Source organism: Rana temporaria, chromosome 9, assembly GCF_905171775.1.
Source record: "Rana temporaria chromosome 9, aRanTem1.1, whole genome shotgun sequence".
NCBI lineage: Eukaryota > Metazoa > Chordata > Amphibia > Anura > Ranidae > Rana > Rana temporaria.
Genome location: NC_053497.1, coordinates 38,031,026 through 38,054,401, shown reverse-complemented (window position 1 = coordinate 38,054,401; position 23,376 = coordinate 38,031,026). Strand labels below are relative to the sequence as shown.

The 23,376-nt window shown below is 43.4% G+C and overlaps 1 protein-coding gene across 1 annotated transcript in view; it reads left to right on the top strand.

The window, feature by feature from the left end:
• LOC120913333 (cytochrome P450 2G1-like) overlaps nt 1-23,376 on the top strand; it is a 71,816-nt gene that overhangs the window by 36,343 nt on the left and 12,097 nt on the right. Inside the window, exons 4-5 of the mRNA XM_040323203.1 lie at nt 313-473; nt 3,316-3,492. Coding sequence (XP_040179137.1) covers nt 313-473; nt 3,316-3,492 — 338 coding nt within the window. The remainder of the gene's footprint in view (nt 1-312; nt 474-3,315; nt 3,493-23,376) is intronic.

Genomic DNA, 23,376 nt, shown 5'->3' with positions numbered 1-23,376 from the left:
TAAAAAAATATATTCCTTGCTGTGGGACTATGCCCACACTGTTTGGTTCTCACTTGCACCAATGCCAGACTTAGAGACATGGATTGTGGGATATATAATTTCTTCAAGGAAATGTCAGTTCTCATACTACATGCATTAACCTGTGCAGTGCTATGTCATGTTTGAGCACAAACAGATTTCTGACACTGGAATGTGAAGATTTATTTTGCTATAGATGGTGCATACAGGGCAACAAATGGTACCATGAAGAATCATGGCCAATACACGTTTCTTTGAGCTGATAATGTGACAAGAAATCTTTGTTTCTTTCAGGACACCCTTTGAACCCTTCAGCAACGTTTATGGAAGCTTTTTCCAGTATCATCTGTTCCATCTTTTTTGGAGATCATTATGACTACACAGACGGGAGATTCAAAAAACTTATTTTTTGCACGAATGAAGTATTACGAATTATCAACTCCCCCTGGGGTCAGGTAAACAGTCATTAAAGTGGACTTTTTGGTAATTTTACGTATCCAATGAATACATTCATAACATGTCACAATAAAAAGAAACCGTGCAATAAAATATATACTGTAGTAAAAAAGCTCAACTCCTTATAAAAAATAAGCAGATAATATTCTCCAGGAAGTGCCTAGGTTTAGATACATAGTTACATAGTAGGCAAGGTTAAAAAAAGACAAAAGTCCATTAAGTCCAACCTATATTGTATATCCCTGTATTTTGCGGTCGTTCAGGTGCTTATGTAATAGTTTTGTGAAATTATCAATGCTCCTCGCTGAAACCACTGCCTGTGGAAGGGAATTCCATATCCTAACCGCTGTTACAGTAAAGAACCCTCTACGCAGTTTAAGGTTAAACCACTTTTCTTCTAATTTTAGTGAATGGTCGCATGTCTTATTAAATTCCCGTCCACAGAAAAGTTTTATCCCTATTGGGGGGTCACCAGTGCGGTATTTTTAAATTGAATTTATATACCCTCTCAAGCGTCTCTTCTCCAGAGTGAAAAAGTTCAGTGCTCACAACCTTTCCTCATACCTAATATCCTCCAGACCCTTTATTATCTTTAATGCCCTTCTTTGTACTCGCTCCATTTCCAGTGCATCCTTCCTGAGGACTGGTGCACAGAACTGGAAAAGATACTCTAGGTGCGGCCGTACCAGAGTCTTGTAGAGTGGGGGAATTATCACTTTATCACTGGAGCTAATCCCCTTTTTTAATGTATGCCAATATTCTGTTTGTTTTGCTTGCAGCAGCTTGGCATTGCATGCCATTGCTGAGCCTCTCATCTACTAGGACCCTCAGGTCATTTTCCATCCTAGATTCCCCCAGAGGTTCTCCCCCAGTGAGTAGATTGCATTCATATTTTTGGCACCAAAATGCATTATTTTACATTTTTCTACATTAAACCTCATTTGTCATGTAGTTGCCCACCCCATTAGTTTGTTTGGATCTTCTTGCAAGGTTTCCACATCCTGCGGAGAAGTTATTGCCCTGCTTAGCTTAGAATAGTCTGCAAATACAGAGATTGAACTGTTTATCTCATCCTCCAGATCATTTATGAATAAATTAAATAACATTGGTCCCAGGATAGAACCCTGTGGGACCCCACTTCCCACCCCTGACCATTCCGAGTACTCCCCATTTATCACCAACCTTCGAACTCGCCCTTGTTGCCAGTTTTCAATCTATGTACTTACCCTATGGTCCATGCCAACTGACCTTACTTTGTACAGTAAACATTTATGGGGAACTGTATCAAATTCCTTTGCAAAATACAGATACACCATGGGCCTGCCTTTATCTAGAGGCAGCTCACCTCTTCATAGAAGATTAATAGATTGGTTTGGCAAGAACGATTCTTTATAAATCCATGCTGATTACTGCTAATGATATTGTTCTCATTACTAAAATCTTGTATATAGTCCCTTATCCCCTTCAAGAGCTTGCATACAATTGATTTTAGGTTAACTGGTCTGTAATTCCCAGGGATTTATCTTGGCCCTTTTTTGTTTCAATGGTTTTTTATTACATGTTTAAGTCAACATACAAACGTTCACGTTCAAATAATAGTCATGTAATAGTTACAACCAGGATGCCGCTTCTGATAAGATCAGCGTTCCCAACCTAATAAACATCACTAAAAGTTAGTAATCAAGAATGTAGCATAGGTGGGGAGACTTTATTGTCTCCTGGCTCGGCCCTTTTTTTAAATATAGGTGCTACATTGGCTTTTCTCCCATCAGCTGGTACCATTCCAGTCAGTAGACTGTTCATAAAAATTAGGAACAATGGTCTGGCAGTTACTTGACTGGGTTCCTTAGGGACTCTTGGGTGCAAGCCACCTGGTCCTGGTGATTTATTAATGTTACGTTTTTCAAGTCTATTTCTAATTCTGTCTTCTGTTAGTCATGAGGGTGCTTCCTGTGGTGTGTGATGAGGATAATCATTGCAGTTTTGGTTACTGAAGTCCCCCGATTCCCTTGTGAAGACTGAGGAGAAGAATAAATTCAATACCTTCACCATCTCACCATCCTTAATAACCAGATTCCCATCCTCATTTTGTATGGGACCAATATGATCTGACCTTCCTTTCTTACTATTTATGTACTTAAAGAATTTCTTGGGATTGTGTTTTACTGTCCTCTGCTATGTGCCTTCTGTGTTCTATCTCAGCCACCCTGATTGCACCCTTACATTCCTTGTTGCATTTTTTGTAGTTGATGATGATCCCTCAGCCTTGTATTTTTTGAAGGCCTTCTCCTTTGCTTTTATATGCATGTTTACATTGGAGTTAAGCCACCCAGGACTTTTATTCTCTCTTTTAAATGTATTTCCCATTGGGATGCACTGGCTAATGCCCTTATTTAATATGCTCTTAAAGCAAACCCATCTCTCCTCCGTGTTTTTATGTTCCTAAGATTTTATCCCAATTTGTATCTTCTAGCAAGGCTTGTAGCTTAGGGAAGTTGGCGCTTTTGAAATTTAGTGTCTTTTGTGATATTGGGGGTTGTTAACTCTCATGGTAGATGCGTTTTCGTGTAGTGAGTCGACACCAAACAGGCATGTATCGTTAAGGATAAGAAAAAAAAAGTTGCGCTACTAAGGAAAGTGTATATGAGGATAGCAGCCAGCACCAACAATAGAACAATATTGTGTACAGAAATAAAAAGAAAAAATGTGGCGCTAAAGAAAAAGGACAGTGGACAATCATTACTAAACAATCATTGAGCTACCCACAAATGCACTGTGCACTAACAGTTATCTGCATGAAGTGGGTTGTGGTCCATTAATACATATTTTATTCTCACGCAGGTCCATAGCATTTTCCCAACACTAATGAGCTACGTTCCTGGACCTCACCACAAGGCAGTGTCACTTTCGGAAGAAATGGTTGATTTTTTTGCGGAAATAGTGAAATCCTGCCAACAGACCTTCGATCCCAGCAAGCCGAAACATTTTGTAAACTGCTTCCTGTCCAAGATGGAAAAGGTATCAAATATTTACAATGATCAAATAATCAGGATGGTATTTAAAAGTTCCCTGTAGATCCCTGTAATCCCTGTAGAGCAGTGGGCTAAAAACTGCAGCCCCGGGGCTGGATGTGGCCCAATTACTTGCCTTTATCTGGCCCTTGGGGCACTATTTCACCAACTGACACCAATGATGGGGCACCATTCCCCCTACTGACACCATTCATGGGGCACTATTTCTTCTATTAAATCCAATGATGGAGCACTGATGGTGGGGCATTTTCTACATTAGCCACAGCCCAGCCCCCCTAAAGCCTGAAAAACAAAATTTGGAAACCCCAGCTGTAGAGTATTCGTCGCCTATGTAACCAAAATCACATACTCCACCAGAACAGCTTGATCTCTACTCTTGAAAAATAGCATTCAAGGCAAAGTGGCAGTGTCTCCTGAAACCCCCACTAAAAATATATACTTACCAAATCACCACCCCTCGCTTCCTATATGCTCTACTGAAGCCCTTACTCTGCTGGTTTAATGAAAGAGTGCTTCCAGGTATTTATCTCCCCAATGGCAAATCGCTATGTCTAAACAATGTCACACAGGGGTAGTGATGTCGCAAACCTAACATTTTCGGTTCGCGAACGGCGAATGCGAACTTCCGCAAAAGTTTGCAAACGGGCGAACCCGGCTAACCGCCATAGACTTCAATAGGCAGGCGAATTTTAAAACCCACAGGGACTCTTTCTGGCCACAATAGTGATGGAAAAGTTGTTTCAAGGGGACTAACACCTGGACTTTGGCATGCCGGAGGGGGATCCATGGCAAAACTCCCATGGAAAATTACGTAGTTGTCGCAGAGTCCGTTTTTAATTCATAAAGGGCATAAATCACCTAAGATTCATAAATTGTTTGGAATAATGTGATTTAAACATCAGGTATGATGTTGTATCGATCAGGTAGTGTAAGGGTTAGGGTTAGGGTTACAGACAGGGTTAGGGTAACAGATAGGGTTAGAGTTAGGGTTACAGATAGGGTTAGGGTTACAGTTAGGGTTAGGGTTACAGACAGGGTTAGGGTTAGGGTAACAGATAGGGTTAGAGTTAGGGTTACAGATAGGGTTAGGGTTAGGTTTAGGGTTACAGACAGGGTTAGGGTTACAGTCTGTAACCCTAACCCTAACTCTGTCTGTAACCCTAACCCTATCTGTAACCCTAACCCTATCTGTAACCCTAACCCTAACCCTATCTGTAACCCTAACCCTTTTTGTAACCCTAACCCTATCTGTAACCCTAACCCTATCTGTAACCCTAACCCTATATGTAACCATAACCCTAACCCTAACCCTGTCTGTAACCCTAACCCTAACCCTATCTGTAACCCTAACCCTATATGTAACCCTAACCCTGTCTGTAATAGGGTTAGGGTTCACAGTGAAAGACCAAACTCTGACTATGTCCTCAGAACTTTTCGAGTTCAGGGTACGTGGCCTCTGAACACTGGGCATTATTCTAGGGCCAAAGGGAATCACAGCACCATGACCACAACGGCCCCTGCGGGGTGGCTTGCCTCTGCCTGTAATTTTTTTAGATTAGTTTAGTTGTACTATGCGTGCAAGCTACTGTGCCACCAGATATGAGATGTGGCACTGGACAGTTGGGCACAGTTTACCCTGTGAGGCAAAGACACCCTGGCAGACAAATGACTACTATTATGTATTGCAGTGAATTTTGTTTTTATATCTTATCAACTGTGCCAACACAATATAGATGAGATGTGGCACTGGCAGGTGGGCACAGTTTACCCTGTGAGGCAAAGACACCCTGGCAGACAAATGACTACTATTATGTATTGCAGTGAATTTTGTTTTTTATATCTTATCAACTGTGTCAACACAATATAGATGAGATGTGGCACTGGACAGGTGGGCACAGTTTACCCTGTGAGCCTGGGCCCCTTACATTACACAGCACCCCACAGCTCTGGGCTCCTTTACATAGCACCCTGCACCACTGGACCCCTTTATACTACACAGCAGCTTGCACCACTGGGCCCCTTACATTACACAGCACTGCACCTCTGGACCCCTTTACATTACACAGCACTGCACCACTGGACCCCTTTACATTACACAGCACCTCTGGACCCCTTTACATTACACAGCACTGCACCACTGGACCCCTTTACATTACACAGCACCTCTGGACCCCTTTACATTACACAGCACTGCACCACTGGACCCCTTTACATTACACAGCACTGCACCACTGGGCCCCTTTACATTACACATCACTGCACCACTGGACCCCTTTACATTACACAGTACTGCACCACTGAACCCCTTTACATTACACAGCACTGCACCACTGGACCTCTTTACATTACACAGCACTGCACCACTGGACCCCTTTACATTACACAGCACCTCTGGACCCCTTTACATTACACAGCACTGCACCACTGGACCCCTTTACATTACACAGCACTGCACCACTGGACCCCTTTACATTACACAGCACTGCACCACTGAACCCCTTTACATTACACAGCACTGCACCACTGAACCCCTTTACATTACACAGCACTGCACCACTGAACCCCTTTACATTACACAGCACTGCACCACTGGACCTCTTTACATTACACAGCACTGCACCACTGGACCCCTTTACATTACACAGCACCTCTGGACCCCTTTACATTACACAGCACTGCACCCCTTTACATTACACAGCACTGCACCACTGGACCCCTTTACATTACACAGCACTGCACCACTGGACCCCTTTACATTACACATCACTGCACCACTGAACCCCTTTACATTACACAGCACTGCACCACTGGACCTCTTTACATTACACATCACTGCACCACTGGACCCTTTTATATTACACAGCACTGCACCACTGGACCCCTTTATATTACACAGCACCCTGCACCTCTAATCTAACTAAATTATACAGTGTATAAATATATGTACAACTCCTGGTGATATATATATATACTCTACACACTGTAACATTAACTGACTAGCCTGCCTGCTCTATCTAACTCCAAAAAATTACTCTCTCTCTCTCTCTCTCTCTCTCTCTCTCTCTCTCTCTCTGTAAACCACGCAGCACAGATTACAGAGAAAAAAAAGAGAGACTGATTGATTAGCCCTAACAAGGGCTGTTTTGGGTGCTGTTCTAACAGCAGAGATCAGATGAGTATTTCAGGACTGGAGTACACTGGCCTAAGCTATAGCTTTCCCTATAAAATCAGCAGCAGCAACTCTGTCCCTCCTCTCACTAAGAATGCAGGTTCAGAATGAATCTAAAATGGATGCTGCCCTAGAGGTGGGAGGGTCAGGGAGGGAGGGAGGGTATGTTGCTGATTGGCTGGAATGTGTCTGCTGACTGTGAGGTAGAGGGTCAAAGTTTGCTCAATGTTAATTAATAGGAGGCGGATCGAACATCGCATATGTTCGCCCGCGGCGGCGAACGCGAACAAGCGAAAATCGCCGCAAACTATTTGCTGGCGAACAGTTCTGTACATCTCTACACAGGGGTAGCTGTGACATCCAACTGGGTAAGCTCCCCTCTAAAGTCTGAAAAACAAAATTTGGAATTTATTTATGACCTATATACTCCAAACCTCATACTTCACTGGAACAGCTTGATCTCTACTCTTGAAACATAGCATTTATAGCTGGCAAAGTGGCAGTGTCTCCTGATAGCCCCACCGAAAATATAAACTTACCAAACCACCATCCTGCTCTTCCTCCATGCTCCACTGAAGCCCTTACTCTGTTGGTTTAATGGAAAAGTGTTTTCAGGTATTGATCTCCACCATGGCGAATCTCTACATCTAAACAATGCTACATAGGGGTACAGTACAGTAGCTGTGACCAGGTGACTGCTGATAGGGCAGTGCAACCAGCCCTGTTGTACCGGGTCTGGGCCCTATCAGCTCATCAGGGGGGCCCGGGTAGCTTTAGAGTGCATTTTAATAAAACAAAAAATTAGGGCTGAATAAATTACACCCCCACTCCTACTGGCTTAGGGGGTGTATAAATATATTTTTCTGGGCCCCGTCAGGTGAACAGCGGGGCTCATGAGGTGGGAGCAGAGGAGGGACTATTTGTTAATTTTCTGGTGGAGATACACAAACCTGTGCCCAGCCGCCCACTGCTCCTCTTCCCTGGTGCAAAGTCAGCACCCAGAAGCATGTGGCACACTGTGACAGAGCCATAGAGCACCTACTGTGCTGTATGAATGATGATCTTAATGCACACAGGATGCTTTAAGAACACCCCTTCTCCTCCTGGCAGCAACCTTTTGCCAGAAAAACGCCTAACCCTTGAAAAAGTGTCTTACGCCAGTACAAGCGTTTAGGCTCATTTACAGGCATTAAGCACTTGGGCGTTCATTTCATTGGCCAGAACAATCATTTATTCTAGCCATACAAATTAACGCGCCTAGTGTTAATACGCATTTAGGCACGTTTACAAGCATCAAGTGTTTTTTGTAGCCAAAACACTGCTGCTCCTTGACACACTAGGGTTTATTTACTAAAGGCAAATCCACTTTGCACTACACGTGTACTTGAAAGTGCACTGAAAGTGCACTTGGAAGTGGAGTCACTGTAGATCACTGTAGATCTGAGGGGAAGATCTGAAAGGAGGGGAAGCTCTACTGATTTTATCGTCGAATCATGTGCAATCATGTGCAAGCAAAATGATCATGTGCATGCTGTTTTTTATTTTCCTTGCATGTCCCCCTCAGATCTACAGTTACTGCACTTCCAAGTGCACTTGCAGTGCATTTTCAAGTGCACTTGTAGTGCAAAGTGGATTTGCCTTTCGTAAATAACCCCCTATGTGTGCATAGACACATAGGATAACATGAAGGGGCATTTGGAATCAGTAAAAAAAAAAAAAAACTGTGTGCATGAGGCCTAAAGATCACAAGGCAAACCCGGCAGAGGTCACTGTGAGATGCTACTGTTCACTTGTGTTTGCGAGGGGGGGGGGGGGTAAACACACACAGCTGAGCTATGTTTTTACAGAGTGAAAGTGAAATACTGCACTGTTGCTCAAATGGTAAACAGCAGCCAGCACAGCAAAAGACAATTGCAAACAAATAGAAACTGGTAAATGTGCAGCGCTAGTAAGAACGATCTCTAATGCCCTGTACACACGATTGAAATTTCCAATGGAAAAAGTCAGATGGACTTTTTCCATTGGATTTTCCAATCGTGTGTAACCCCATCTGAGTTTTTTCATCGGAAATTCCGATAAATTCCATCGGACTTTAGATATAGAAGATGTTCTATATTTTTCCGACAGAATTCCAATGTGATTTGGCCGGGCAAAAGCCTGATCGTGTGTACGCGGCATAAGTGATAATAGGCCGTAGGGGTGATAAGAAATAATAATACATATACATATAATAACTCTTATGTTAATATAAATATAAAAATAAAAAATAAAGAAATAAGATAAATCCACCAACGTGATGAGTGAAAAATGGATGAATAAATTGGTAAATAGTAATATTTCCAAAAATACATAAAAGGCGAAGCCAAAAGAGGATTGAGTCTATAGGTTAATCATGGTAGTTGAATATGGAGTCAACTGGATGACATCATTGGAACATTGGAGGGAATACAGTTGAGGAAAATAAGTATGGAAAATGACCACCACTGACAATGAGAAGGCTTACCGGAGTTAATGGACTCCAAAGGGCATAAGCCCCGTGAGTCGTCAAGACTTGTGGTGAAGCTTCACAAAAGGATTGAGAACTTAACATCTGTAGCCACTAGCAGGACTTTCACTCCTTCCTTCAACTGGTTCCCAATGCCGTTACCAGATAGAGATTCTCACTAAGAGGTGGGCTGGATCATACCCATATATTCACACGTTGTAACCAAAACATGAAAAAAGGTTTCCCATGTGTAATTGTAATATCGTTGATAAAAAGAGTATCTATTAAAATAAAAATGAGGAACTCTCACATTTATGTAGAGATAAAAGCACTTGTAGAAGTGACTGTAAGATAATGCAATGACATTGGCAGGGCTTGTTCTGACGCATTTCGTCTAAAGAGACATCATCTGGTGTGTGAACCTGCCAAGGTCATTGCGCTTGACACTAACCTAGCGAAATGCCTTAATGCGAGGCGGCTTGACACTCGTTGTTTAAAGCGAAGCTTGTGCCGCATGCGTCATTGCCGTTTTGTCCATTGGAAATCGTGCGCCTCAAAACGAGGCCTGAACCGCATTTGCTAGTTCGACCAATAGAGTGTCATGCCGACCTCAGAGACACCATTTTCATGACCAGAAGTAATCACAGTGCAATCAATGCAACGTAAACGCACCACTGGTTAGTATCTCATTATGGGGTCACATTATTCATTTAAGTGCAATGACCATGGCAAGCTCACACCCCAGATGATGTCTCTGTAGACGATACGCATCGGGGCGAGCCCTGCCAATGTCATCGTGTTATCCTACAGTCACTTCTACAAGCGCTTTTATCTCTACATAAATGTGAGTGTTCCTAATTTTTATTTTAATAAATACTATTTTTATCAACGATATCACACTATGTGGAACCTTTTTTCATTTTTTTTGAACGTTTGAATATATGGGTATGACCCAGCCCACCCCTTTGTGAGAATCTCTATCTGGTAACGGCATTGGGAACCAGTTGAAAGAAGGGGTGAATGTCCTCTATTTGTACTAGTGGCTACAGATGTTAAGTTCTCGATCCTTTGGTGAAGCTTCACCACAAGCCTTGACGACTCAGGGGGCATATGCCCTTTGTAGTCCATTAACTCCGGTAAGCCTTCTTATTGTTTGTGTTTTTACAGCCCCTCAACCACTCCCTTTTAACCACACTGTTTTAAAATGGAGTGTATGTATACACTGTCAGGTTTTATGTGGAAGTAATATGAGCAGCTCCGAAACTGCCTGATCACTTCCACAATCCTTGCACCATATGTCCCCCGGGAAACTTTGGAGGCAGGGTCATAGGTGGGACCAAGGGTGGGGTCAAGGGCAGTGTCAAACGGGGCCCTATCAGGTAGGTTGTATGAGGTCCCATGATTTCTAACAGCGGTCTTGGCTGTGACATCCAACTGGGTAAGCTCTGATGCAATCCTACATGGAAACTTTTCCAGTGTGGACTGCTGTAGTGGGGAGGCAATGATGGCGCATTAATGGGTGTGTATATCTTGTGAGATGGTGGACTATTAGGAGATACTGGCTCTTTCGTTTTTCAGAAATATTCAAATTAACGAAAAACCATTTAACAGAAAAATATGTAAATTTGATAATCGGACATTCGAAAATCCGAAAACTTAAAATACGAAATACGAAATCGAAAATTCGGAAATTTGGAAATTCGAAAAATTTAATAGAAAGAAAATCCATAAATAAGAATAAAACTTGAAACATAGAAACCCCAAAAATTTGAAAATCTAAAATAATAACTAACTAATAATAACTATTACTAACTATTAAATTGTAGGTATTGGAATTTCCTTTCAAATTTGGCTGTTAGTGAACATAACGAATATGAATTTATCTGAAGTTAAAATTATCTGAAATAACGAATGCCGCATCTAAACTTTTTATTATTATTAATTTGTTACGTTCCATTCATTTGTTATTTTGAATAATTCGTAACTTCCAAATTCTAAAACCTATAATTTAATAGGTTTTATTAGCTAGTTAGTTAGATTTTATTTCGATTTTTACAATTTTTTTTTTCGAAATAACGAATTTTGATCATAACGAATGACCCGAAAACTGAAAAAAAAACAAAACAAATGAAATTAAAACGTAAATGAACACATTTTTTGGCAGTGCACAAGTCATTCACTTTGTCCTGAATGGGCAGAAGACAGGGTCTCGTAAAGGTTAATTTGCTCTCTCCTGGCTTAAAGGGCTCTAAGGCCCCGTACACACGATAGAATCCATCCGCGGAAAAATCCCAGCGAATGGGTTTCAGCGGATAGATCCTATGGTGTGTACACTCCAGCGGATCTGTTTCCGCGGATATTTATCCGTCGGCTCGCTTTTCAGCAGATCGAATATTTGCTGACATGCTAAACAAATCTATCCGCTGCGAATCTATCCGACGGACAGATCCGTTGGTTAGTACACAATATCCGCGGATAAGAACCCCGCGCATGCTCAGACAAAATAAGGGGATGGGAGCACTCGTTCAGGTAAAACTCTCGTTTGTTTGTGATATGGCACATTCGTCCTTTTAAATATCTAGTGTGTCGTTTATTGCCTCTTGTTTTTTCGGCGTTCTCTTGCTAGAATAAACCCATTCTCTTGCTGATGCTATCTATCCAGATGTTGGAACTTTCTTTTTGTCCTCCACATGTCTATGTTTCTTTTGTTTGTTTTTAATTTAATGTTGTTTCTTTTTTTTTCTTTTTTTGGTGCAAGTTATGTCACCATTCTTTGTTCTTGATTATTTATTTATTTTTTTGTGCAATTTATGTCACCATTGTTTTTTCTTGCCCATTTTTTTTTTTTGGTGCAAGTTATGTCACCATTGTTTTTTCTTGATTTTTTTTTTCTTTTTTTTTTTTTTGTGCAATTTATGTCACCATTTTTTTTTCTTGCACATTTTTTTTTTTTTTGGTGCAAGTTATGTCACCATTGTTTTTTCTTGATTTGTTTTCTTTTTTTTTTGTGTGCAATTTATGTCACCATTTTTTTTCTTGCACATTTTTTTTTGTTTTGTTTTTTTGGTGCAAGTAATGTCACCATTGTTTTTTCTAGATTTTTTTTTAATTATTTTTTTTTGTCAAATTATGTCACCATTTTATTTTGGCGTGTGTTTTTCCTTTTTTGTTTTCCCAAGTTGGTACGCCAAATGTACCCCCCCCCCTAAGGAGTTGGTGTCCTTTCTAAATGACACATATTATTTTCTAAAATGTTTCATGCCTAATCACCACAGTATTAAAACACAATAGACAAGGTATTTCAGTAAATCAAATAACCATTTATTTTGGCCATAAACAAAAATAAATTACCGAGAACGGCAGCGCTTGATGAGATAGCAACATACATGCAGACTTGTGTTCCAGACTGCACAGGCAACATAGTCAAGGAGAAAATGGCAAACCTTGAGGACCACATACCGAGAACTAAAAAGAACAACCACAAAAACAAAAACCAGGAACAGCAGCAAGTGAGCCAATGGAGCCCAGGCTGTGGTAGTCCAAAAAAAACAAAGTTTTTGGGGGATCAAATGGAAGGCCGGGAATCATCTTCTCCTGTTCCTTGTAACCCTCCTTGCAGCCTGCATTGCAGCAGATCTTCCACGGACCCGTCCACAGCCCCTTGCAGGTGGGGATGATGTGGCAGCAGGAGGAGGTAACAGGTGTTGGGCAGGATGGGCCGGGTCACTGAGCTCGGTCTCATTGGTCAGCCAGCCCTGGTGCATCCATAAAATCACCTGGTTCACCAGGTTCCTGGCACGCCTCTGATCGGCCTCCCCCGCTTCTGAGAGTTCATGCGCCACATAGGCACTGTAGGCCTCAGTGGGGTTGAGGGGGGCCCTCATTAAGGCGCTAGCCTCCCATATCATTTCGAGGCTAGCGTCCTCAACTTGCCTCCTGCGCCTCATTAGGCCTGCTTGCCTGACCCGGGGGGGAGGGACTTGCCTGGTGGTGCTGACCCTGGGCCTGGGGCCCTGCTGACTGGTGCTGGGCCCGGCCTCCTCCTCCTGGCTGCCAATGACCCCTTCCTCCTGGCTGGCATGCATCTCAGCATCAGTAGCCGAAATCTCCTGGCTGCTCCCTTCTTCCTGTGGCAAAAAAAGTGACATGTTTTACAATTTGGCACAAGCAAATCACACACATTTTCATGCTCTAGACTGGTTTGTTTTATCTTACTTTAAACTTGAATAGACTCTCCTTTTGATCCCTGCACTTGGCATCCATGACCCCTATTTTTATGCCCATGATTTTTTTGGGGATTACAATATCAACTCAATAAACAAACAAGAATTAGCAGCCCAAAAAAATTTAGAAAAATACTCTACCTCATCAGAAGTGGAGAGTCGCAGATTTTCATGCATGCCAGCCAGCCCCTCACCGTCCTCCTCCTGGCTGTGGTGATCCGTGGAAGGTCTGCTGCGATGCCGGCTGGCAAGAAGGCTTGACATTGATCGCCGGCCCTCCATTTGATCCCCCAAAAACTCAAGCTCTTGGTAGTACCACAGACTGGGCTCCGTGGACTCGCTTGCTGCTGCTCCTGATCTTTGTTCCCGTAGTTCTCTTCTTTTGGTTCGGTATGCGGCCCTCAGGTTATTCATTTTCTTCTTGACCATCTCGCCTGTGCAGCCGGGAACCCATGTCTGCATATATGTAGCTATCTCATCAAGTGCTGCCGTTCGTCGGTCCCGCTTCGAATACAGGGGATGTTTTGTATCCCAAAGTAGGGGCATTTCCCTAAATTTTTCAATTAGGCGAGAAATTATGTCTTTTCCCACGATGTGTTCCATGGTTATTTTTTCTTTTGAAAATTTCAAGGTTAACACTGTTAAAAAAAAATAATTAAGCATTAAAAAATGCACAGCATTCACATTGTATTAATATGTGGCCCCAGATTTATCAAGTACTATGCAAACACAGTGTCTCCTGCAGCTAAAATGCTGGCCAGCTCTGCCCCATTGTTGTGACCAAAAATGAGTTCACATGCAGACCCTTTTTCAAATAAGTTTGCTAAATACGTGTAATCTAGAACCATCCACAATTTTTAAAATTTTGACCATTCCTCAAGGCACTATTTCATGTGTACCTAGCATGCCCCTCATCATTCCTGACATATAAATACACTTCCTAATAAACTCTGGCCAACCAACACAGAACAATACTTGCATGATTACAATACACCTGGCAAAAAGTACAAATAGGTAGAGCATTCTTCACATCTAGATTTAAGTGATGTGTGAAAGCATTGTGAGAAGTAGATACCGTTTTTGGGACACAAGAAACATATGTAGCGTTAAAAGGGTGCAAACAACAGACAAAACCCCAATCCCATGGCTCTCAAGTTTCTAGGCCTCTGCTGATCCCTGATAATTTCTTACCTTATTATTTCTAGCTCCTCGTGAAGCACGATCAAATAATCTCCGCGTAACCTACGTAATCACGTCGGTTCCCTTTTATACACTCCGCGTGTGCGTGACACACCGCCTTCGTCTCCATTGCCATGCCCCCTAATCAATGTTAACTCAAAAAATATGGCGTTAACTGTGTAACTTCTGTCAAATGTTCTACTAATCTCCGCGTAAGCTACGTAATCACGTAGGTTCCCTTTAATAGACTCCGCGTGTGTGTGACACACCGCCTTCGTCTCCATTTCCATGCCCCCTAATCAATGTTAACTCAAAAAATATGGCGTTAACTGTGTAACTTCTGTCAAATGTTCTACTAATCTCCGCGTAAGCTACGTAATCACGTAGGTTCCCTTTTATACACTCCGCGTGTGCGTGACACACCGCCTTCGTCTCCATTGCCATGCCCCCTAATCAATGTTAACTCAAAAAATATGGCGTTAACTGTGTAACTTCTGTCAAATGTTCTACTAATCTCCGTGTAAGCTACGTAATCACGTAGGTTCCCTTTAATAGACTCCGCGTGTGCGTGACACACCGCCTTCGTCTCCATTGCCATGCCCCCTAATCAATGTTAACTCAAAAAATATGGCGTTAACTGTGTAACTTCTGTCAAATGTTCTACTAATCTCCGCGTAAGCTACGTAATCACGTAGGTTCCCTTTAATAGACTCCGCGTGTGCGTGACACACCGCCTTCGTCTCCATTGCCATGCCCCCTAATCAATGTTAACTCAAAAAATATGGCGTTAACTGTGTAACTTCTGTCAAATGTTCTACTAATCTCCGCGTAAGCTACGTAATCACGTAGGTTCCCTTTAATAGACTCCGCGTGTGCGTGACACACCGCCTTCGTCTCCATTGCCATGCCCCCTAATCAATGTTAACTCAAAAAATATGGCGTTAACTGTGTAACTTCTGTCAAATGTTCTACTAATCTCCGTGTAAGCTACGTAATCACGTAGGTTCCCTTTAATAGATTCCGCGTGTGCGTGACACACCGCCTTCGTCTCCATTGCCATGCCCCCTAATCAATGTTAACTCAAAAAATATGGCGTTAACTGTGTAACTTCTGTCAAATGTTCTACTAATCTCCGCGTAAGCTACGTAATCACGTAGGTTCCCTTTAATAGACTCCGCGTGTGCGTGACACACCGCCTTCGTCTCCATTGCCATGCCCCCTAATCAATGTTAACTCAAAAAATATGGCGTTAACTGTGTAACTTCTGTCAAATGTTCTACTAATCTCCGCGTAAGCTACGTGATCACGTAGGTTCCCTTTAATAGACTCCGCGTGTGCGTGACACACCGCCTTCGTGGCCATTGCCATGCCACCTAATCAATGTTAGCTCTAAAAATATGGCGTTAACTATGTTACTTCTGTGAAACGAGCGAATAATCTCCGCGTAACCTACGTAATCACGTCTTATTCATTCTCTCCACTCCGCGTATGCATGAACCGCCGCCCTCGTCCCCGCCCATGACGGGACATTTCCTGTTTTCCACGCCCCTAATCTCTGTGGGAAGGAAAGATGGCGATGTCACACAAGCATGCACGGAGCTCTCAGGCCGCAAGTGAGGTGACAGAGGCAAGAACGTCGCGATCCCGGCCAAAACGATATAAGGCCACTAATATGTCTTTGGACGAAATGGTGGAGCTTGTGGACATAATGCGGAGGAAGGACTATGATGGCCAATATGGGCCATACAAGACCCCCAACCGCAGGAAGGGGAAAATTATGGAGAAGGTGGCAAGGAAAATGCAGAGGATGTTTGGGATCACCAGGTCCAAGGAGCAGCTACGGAAGCGGTGGTCCGACTTAAAACTCTGTGAGCCACATCAATTGAAGAAAATCAAAAAAATTCAAAAAAAAAGTAAGTTCTTTTTTTGTTTGTGGGGGGGTGGGACAATTTTATTAGTTTAATGTTTGGTCAGGTACATTTCTACATCTGTATCCTTGGCCTGGTTGTACTTCTGAACACATGTTGAAATATTATTTTTTAAAAATATATCATTTGCTTGGCCAACGAGTGTTAATAGGAAACCTTGTTCACATCAGATTGCTTCTCACCAATACGATGTTGGCCCAGGAACAACACACCTGGACATGCCTCTCTGGCCAAAAACATTGTTTGTAAACATTGTGTAAAAATATATTTTTGTAAAATTTGAATCCTAGAATGGGAAATGCAAACAGTGCTACTAAGCAGGTGTTTTCATATCTGGAATCCAGAGCACCTGTGTCTCCCCCAAAATATTACACTAAAATTTGTATGGTCTCAGCTCCAAATTTTAAGGGGGGGACATCCATGTGTGTCACTTTGCTAAAAAGGGACTGAATCAGAGCTTGGCCTAGAAGTCATCCAAAAATGTAGGTTTGGGGTGATAAGACACCAAAACTAAAAAAAAAAAAGCCTCTAAACTTCTGTGCAATGTGTGCGATTTCTGCTCTACAATATCTGTGTGCTGATGAGTATACCTTTTGTTTTTGTGTTATTTATAGGGGAAAGAAGACGCCAGCATTTCGAGGAGGCCGAGAGGGCCAGACACGCCCGGAATCTGCCATCTGGCCATGTGGAGGAGGAGGAAGGAAGAGAGGAGGATGTGGAGTAGGAGGATGTGGAGGAGGAGGAGGAAGGAAGAGATGAGGATGTGGAGGAGGAGGTGGAAGGAAGAGAGGAGGATGTGGAGGAGGAGGTGAAAGGAAGAGAGGAGGAAGGAAGAGAGGAGGATGGAGTCATTTTAAATCTGGTAGTTGTGGAGGATGAAGATGAAATTGAAGAAGATGATTTTGGTGATTTTGAAGATGGTGGATTGGTGGAAGAAGAAGAAGGAGGAGTCGTGGAGGATGAGGGGGAAGTGGTTCAAGAAGGAGGAGTTATTGAAGATGGAGAAGTGGTGGAGGAGGAGGAAATTCGCACAACATCAGGTCAGTGTCACCCCAGCTTTATAGTGCAAAACAGATGTAGATCGGGTTGCCACCTCATCCCTTTAATCCCGAACACATATGGATTACACATGTTCTGTGGCTAATGTAATGCAGATATGGCACCAGGTGAGTTAAATTACCACCTTTTAATCAGCCACAGAACCTGTGTAATTAATATGTGTTCTGGTTTAAAGGGATGAGGTGGCAACCCTAGATGTAGATAGGCCGGTAAAATTGTTAATTTTATATTTTGGATTCATTTTGTAGGGGATGAAGATGCTGTTCCGCATTTTTCTCGCGCAAGTGCGGGAATAATTATCCAGCAAGTGATGGAGTGCAGCAGTGAAATGGAGAATATGCCGCAACAGATGGTTCTCATGGAACAGAATGTGAGAAATGTAATTGTCGAGTGCTGCACCGAGCTGGACACTATGCGGCAAAGAATGGTGGTTATAGAACAAAACTATAAAAACATCATTGACACGATGGGCCGTGTCAAAGACTGACCCCCCCCCCCCCCCCGCCCATCCCCCAACCTGTTTTAATTTTTGACTCAGCAACACGCCAAAATTTGAAGATGCACACACAGTGTGTCAACATGTGCTATCTGCCATCACAGAATCTCGAATATCTGTGCTTTGTGGGTACAACCCCCTCCTCGATTGTCAATTAGTTTTAGAGGAAGGGTTTGCTCCCACAAAACACAGACATTGGTCACCCATGATGGCAGATAGCACATGTCGCCCTTTTTCTGTCTTTCTATGTTGTAGAACTGACATTTGGCGAATTGCACTGAATGTGTGCATCTTCAAATTTTGGCGTGTTCAGGTGTGAAATCACACCATGACTGTTATTGTGAATGTAAAAGTGACACATTTGTCTTTTAAATGTTTTGGACATGTTATATTTTTTCAAGCCAAAAAATGGCTTACAATCAACAAGCCTGAAAAATCAAAAAAAAAAAAAAAAAAAATTCTAAAAAAAGTATTTAAAAAAAAAAAATGGGTAACAAATCTAGCCAAAAAAAGGTGAGGTCCAAGCCCGAAAGCTTCGTCCGCTAGGAACACAAACGGAAGTCCTTTTTCAGTACATTATCTTCATCTGGTGGTAATGCCAGACCACCAGTTTGTAGACGATCGTAGAATTCAGTCCGTGAGAACACTCCCCCATCTGACAGCCGGCCGTTCTTCCCCACGTCCACATATAGAAACTCATACTGTGCCGACACCACCGCCATCAACACAATACTATGATAACCCTTGTAGTTATAATAGTAGGACCCCGAGTGGGGTGGGGGCACTATGCGGACGTGTTTCCCATCTATTGCTCCACCGCAGTTCGGGAAATCCCACCGCTGGGCAAATTGGGAAGCCACAGACTGCCATTCCTGTGGTGTGGAGGGTAGCTGTGGGGACAAACAAATAAAGAGATTTAGTACTTTGGCACATAAACATTGCAAACAAAATACAAAAACCATCATTGTGCAACATCAACAACAGGATTCACATTTCCTACAAGCATTGTGAAGTGAGTATTTTTGGAAAAAAATATAGGCCCACTTAATTATCAGACTCCACATCCCTCTGATGATAGAGCAAGAAACAATTTTCGGGGAGGAGGAGGGGGGGGCAGAGCTACAATGGATTAGCCAAAAAATCACCCAAAAATTGGCTAGGTGGGTTTGGGCCTAGGAAAGCATGCTGGACAGGTTTATGGTGGGTAAGGTCAAAATATGCAGGTAGGCCCAAAACAAACATGTATAAAGGATAACAACATGCATGGGGAGAAAAGGGAACATCCAACACAGCTGATTACAATCTCATGGTTATTAGGGAATAAAAAAATATTAGACTTTCTAACACATTTAAAAAAAAAAACATTGTGAGGTTAAAATGAGGGAACTTACCTTAATATACTCCTCCTTCAGAACACGTATGATGGCAGTACACGTCTCCGGTATGATGACCCCAAGCGACTGGGGAGAGATGCCTGTCGAGAACTTGAGGTCCTGCAGGCTCCTCCCAGTCGCCAGGTACCGCAACGTGGCAATAAGCCTCTGCTCGGCCGTGATGGCTTGGCGCATCACAGTGTCCTGCCTCGTGATATAGGGGGACAGAAGATCCAGCAGACGGTCGAATACGGGGTCCGTCATGCGGAGAAAATTCCTAAAATCATTAGGATTATTCTCCTGGAGTTCCCTAAGCAGAGGCATATGAGAAAACTGGTCACGCTGGCGCAACCAATTCTTGGCCCAGAAACGCCTCCTCCCACTGTTCCTGGCCAAACAACTGGTTCGCTGGACATGGCCATAAGCAATCCCATAACCAGCACCAATTCGCGAGAATCGACGCTGCTGCTCCATCATGGCTTCAAACCGGCCGGGTGGTCAGTCAAGAACACACTCCAACAGAAAGCACCCCCAAATCCAGCACAACCTGCTAAGAACGCACAACAAACAGATACGAGCGCACAGTACGCAGAAACGTGCTGAAAGCCTGTGCCCAAATGCCAACTGCGAACCCGCAAGCAAACGCACTGAACCAGAGAATACCTACTGTCAAAACGCGGAGACTGAAAAGCACGAATCGACTCTAACCAAACCTTCACTAGCACGCGGTAACACGGAACTAGCAAAAGCGGAACAGAGGGCGGCGCCGTTGACTTTGGTCTTCCCCTTTATAGTGACGTCTTACGTGGTTTACGATGCATACGTTCTGGTTCGCGGGGATTTTTTGGCGCTAGTGTGTACGTTCCAGCGGATCAACAGATAAATCCGCCGATCCGCTGAAACCGATCCGCGGATAAATTTCAGCGGATGGATTCTATCGTGTGTATGGGGCCTAAGGGTTGACATGGAAGAGGCTGGTAGCTGTTTGCAAAACTGAGGTCAGCTTCTAGTGTTTTTACTGAAATTATACAGAAAGGTTTAGCGCTACCCCCGAAAGAGCCGCTGGTTTGTTTTGGGATCTACTCTCTTTTGGCTTGGCTCACCCCTATTTAAACAGCTCGAGCCCTCCCTTGACACATCAGAAGTCTGGTGGGTACGGTATTGTGACCTCTGCTGGGCGGGGGGTCACAATAGCAGGTATACAATATACAGTGACAATAAACAATAGTATTACCTGCTTTCATGGAAGGTCCCTCCAGACGAGAAAACACACTTCACACAGTGGATATATTTAAATCAGAAAAGATAAGTTTACTTTATGTGAACTTGAAGAATAAGCATAGGTTCAGACAACAAACAAACAACTGTTAGATAATATCCCTACTATGATTCCGCAAGGGCCCTTGCAGGAATCAGCAATTAATGTAGCAGATAATTGGTCAAACTAAAGAATAGTGGTATTCACTTAAACTAAGGTAGGAAGTCTATACTCGCGAGCTCCCTCTAGCGAGCAGTTCCGCAGAACAGTTAATATCACGTTGCGGTCGGTTGGTGCACGTTAAATTTTGTAATCCCCAAGTGGCAATCAGAAGGGAAGTACACGACGAAAGTATCAGGAACAGTAAACTCTGGTGAACTGATCGCTCGTCAGCGTCAGTCACTTCTATGAACCCTTAAACAGTCAACTGGGCCTCTAAGTTTCAGCCAGAGGCAGAACGTGTGTCTGTGGCCTGTGGGGTGGCACTAAGGTGTCCGTTTAAGTGGAAGTCAAAAGCCGAGCATGTGCTCTCTTACCCGACAGGCCGACCCGCCTGAATTCTCCTCAGAAGGCGCGTTAGTGAAACACTGCTTCACAGCACAAGTATCCCGAACGAGGGTGGCTCCACTGTTTCAGTCGTCAGCTGGGCTGCCTCTTCAATCTTCGGAAACACAGGCTGGATGCTGGAGTCTTGCTTCCTTCCGGATGGCTGATCTCTCGGTGGATTTAGGCCCAGGCTTCTGGCCTATTCGCACGGCTGTGCTCTGTCAGCAGCTCTGCAGAGGAGACGATGCAGGTCCCGAGAGAGAGAAATCAGGCGCGCCCTCTCTTTAAGTAACCTCCCCCATAAGTCTGTGCGGAGGTGTCACATGTTCTAATGTCGCAGGGCATTGTGGGACGTGTAGTCTGTTTCTCCTAAGAGTCAATGGAGTCCATATCTCCCGCTACTTGCAATCCCACAATGCATAACTCCTTAAAGGTAATTCACATATTTACAAGCATGAATAAAGTCCAGTGGGGATAACCTGTCATTAGACTTCTGACAGGACGACCCCGCTACACACTCCCCCCACCTGAAATCTTTGGTCCCCAAAGAGGACGCAAGTATGTATCCTGATACATGCTTCTCAAAATACAAGCGGAGAAAAGTTTGTTAGAATAGGCAAGGCAATAAATTCTATGCATCATTCCTTACTTTATTCAGGGCTAAACAACTCATTGACTGACATAGAGTGGACAGAGGATCCTCCCACCAATCAACAGGCATAGGCAGGCTGCTCTGTCCCTCATTTACCAACACTAAGGTGTTTGATTCAGATGTGTCAGGGGGTGAGCAGGGGTTATCCTCCACTAAATGGGAAACTGGAGGATCACACAGAGTGTTATATCTTTTGGAGGTGAAGATAGCTTCTTCAGAACATTCCCCTAATTGACTATAGGTCAGTCTCTTTTTAGGATAAATGACTCTTCTTTCTTTGGGTTCATCTGAAATTAAGGGGTTAGGGAGAACAGAGTCTGTTTCAGCATTCTGAAGAGCATTATCATCCTCTGTGTCTGACACAATAGACTCCTTATCTCCTGAAGCGTTTAAGTCTCTATTTGATGGGATTGAGGCCTCCATGAATTCTTCTGCAGAGTACAAATCAACATCACCCTCCGTTTCTTCTTCATCAAGCACACTCTGGGGTATGAATTCAGGGGCCTCTTGCCGAAGTGTCCCACTACTTGTCGCTTCAGATGAGGGCAGGAACGAAGTACTAGGCTCGGGTTGTTGAGAAGACCATAACCACTCTGACCCTATCCATTCATCTATGGACTCTTCATCTTCTGAATCTGGATATGACATTTGAGATCTAGTAACTGGCCCAGAGGGTTTGGATGTGGAGGGCAAGCCCAAAGAGTCAGAGACCGAGGGCAGACGAACAGCTTCGGTGAGGGGCAGTAGATGATTTCTGTGCCAGGTTTTCAGAGGACCCACACTTCCTTCAGGTCTGACCTGGTATACGGGAAGGTCAGGCAGTTTTTTACATATGACGTAAGGCTGAGACTTTCAGCGGTCAGCTAATTTATGTTTCCCTGGCACACCTAGGTTTCTTAGCAAAACTCGATCTCCTGGCTGTAGATCCTGAATCCGGACTTTCAAGTCAAAGTTCCTTTTATTCCTTTGTTCCTGTTTTTCAGATCTAGCTTGTGCTTGTTCATAGGCAGTCTTTAGGCTTTTTCTCAAACGGTCTACATAGCCTTTGTGGGAGGCGGTGGAAGTATGATCTAAGGACAGTCCGAAAGCCAAGTCAACCGGCAATCGAGCCTCTGTTCCAAACATTAAGCGATATGGCGAGTACCCAGTTGCGTCACTCCTAGTGCAGTTGTATGCATGCACAATGGCAGCCACATGCTTGCTCCAGTGTTGCTTTTTTTCTGAACTCAATGTCCCCAGCATGTTCAAAAGAGTCCGGTTGAATCGTTCAGCCTGGGCATCTCCCTGGGGATGATAGGGAGTGGTTCTGGTTTTATCTATGTTCAATAGACCCAAAAGTTTCTGTATCAATTTGCTTTCAAAATCTCTCCCTTGGTCAGAGTGGATCCGTTGGGGCAATCCAAAATGAACAAAAAACTTTTCCACCAAGACTTTAGCTACTGTTGAGGCTGTCTGGTCCTTAGTTGGGTATGCTTGAGCGTACCTGGTGAAGTGGTCAGTCA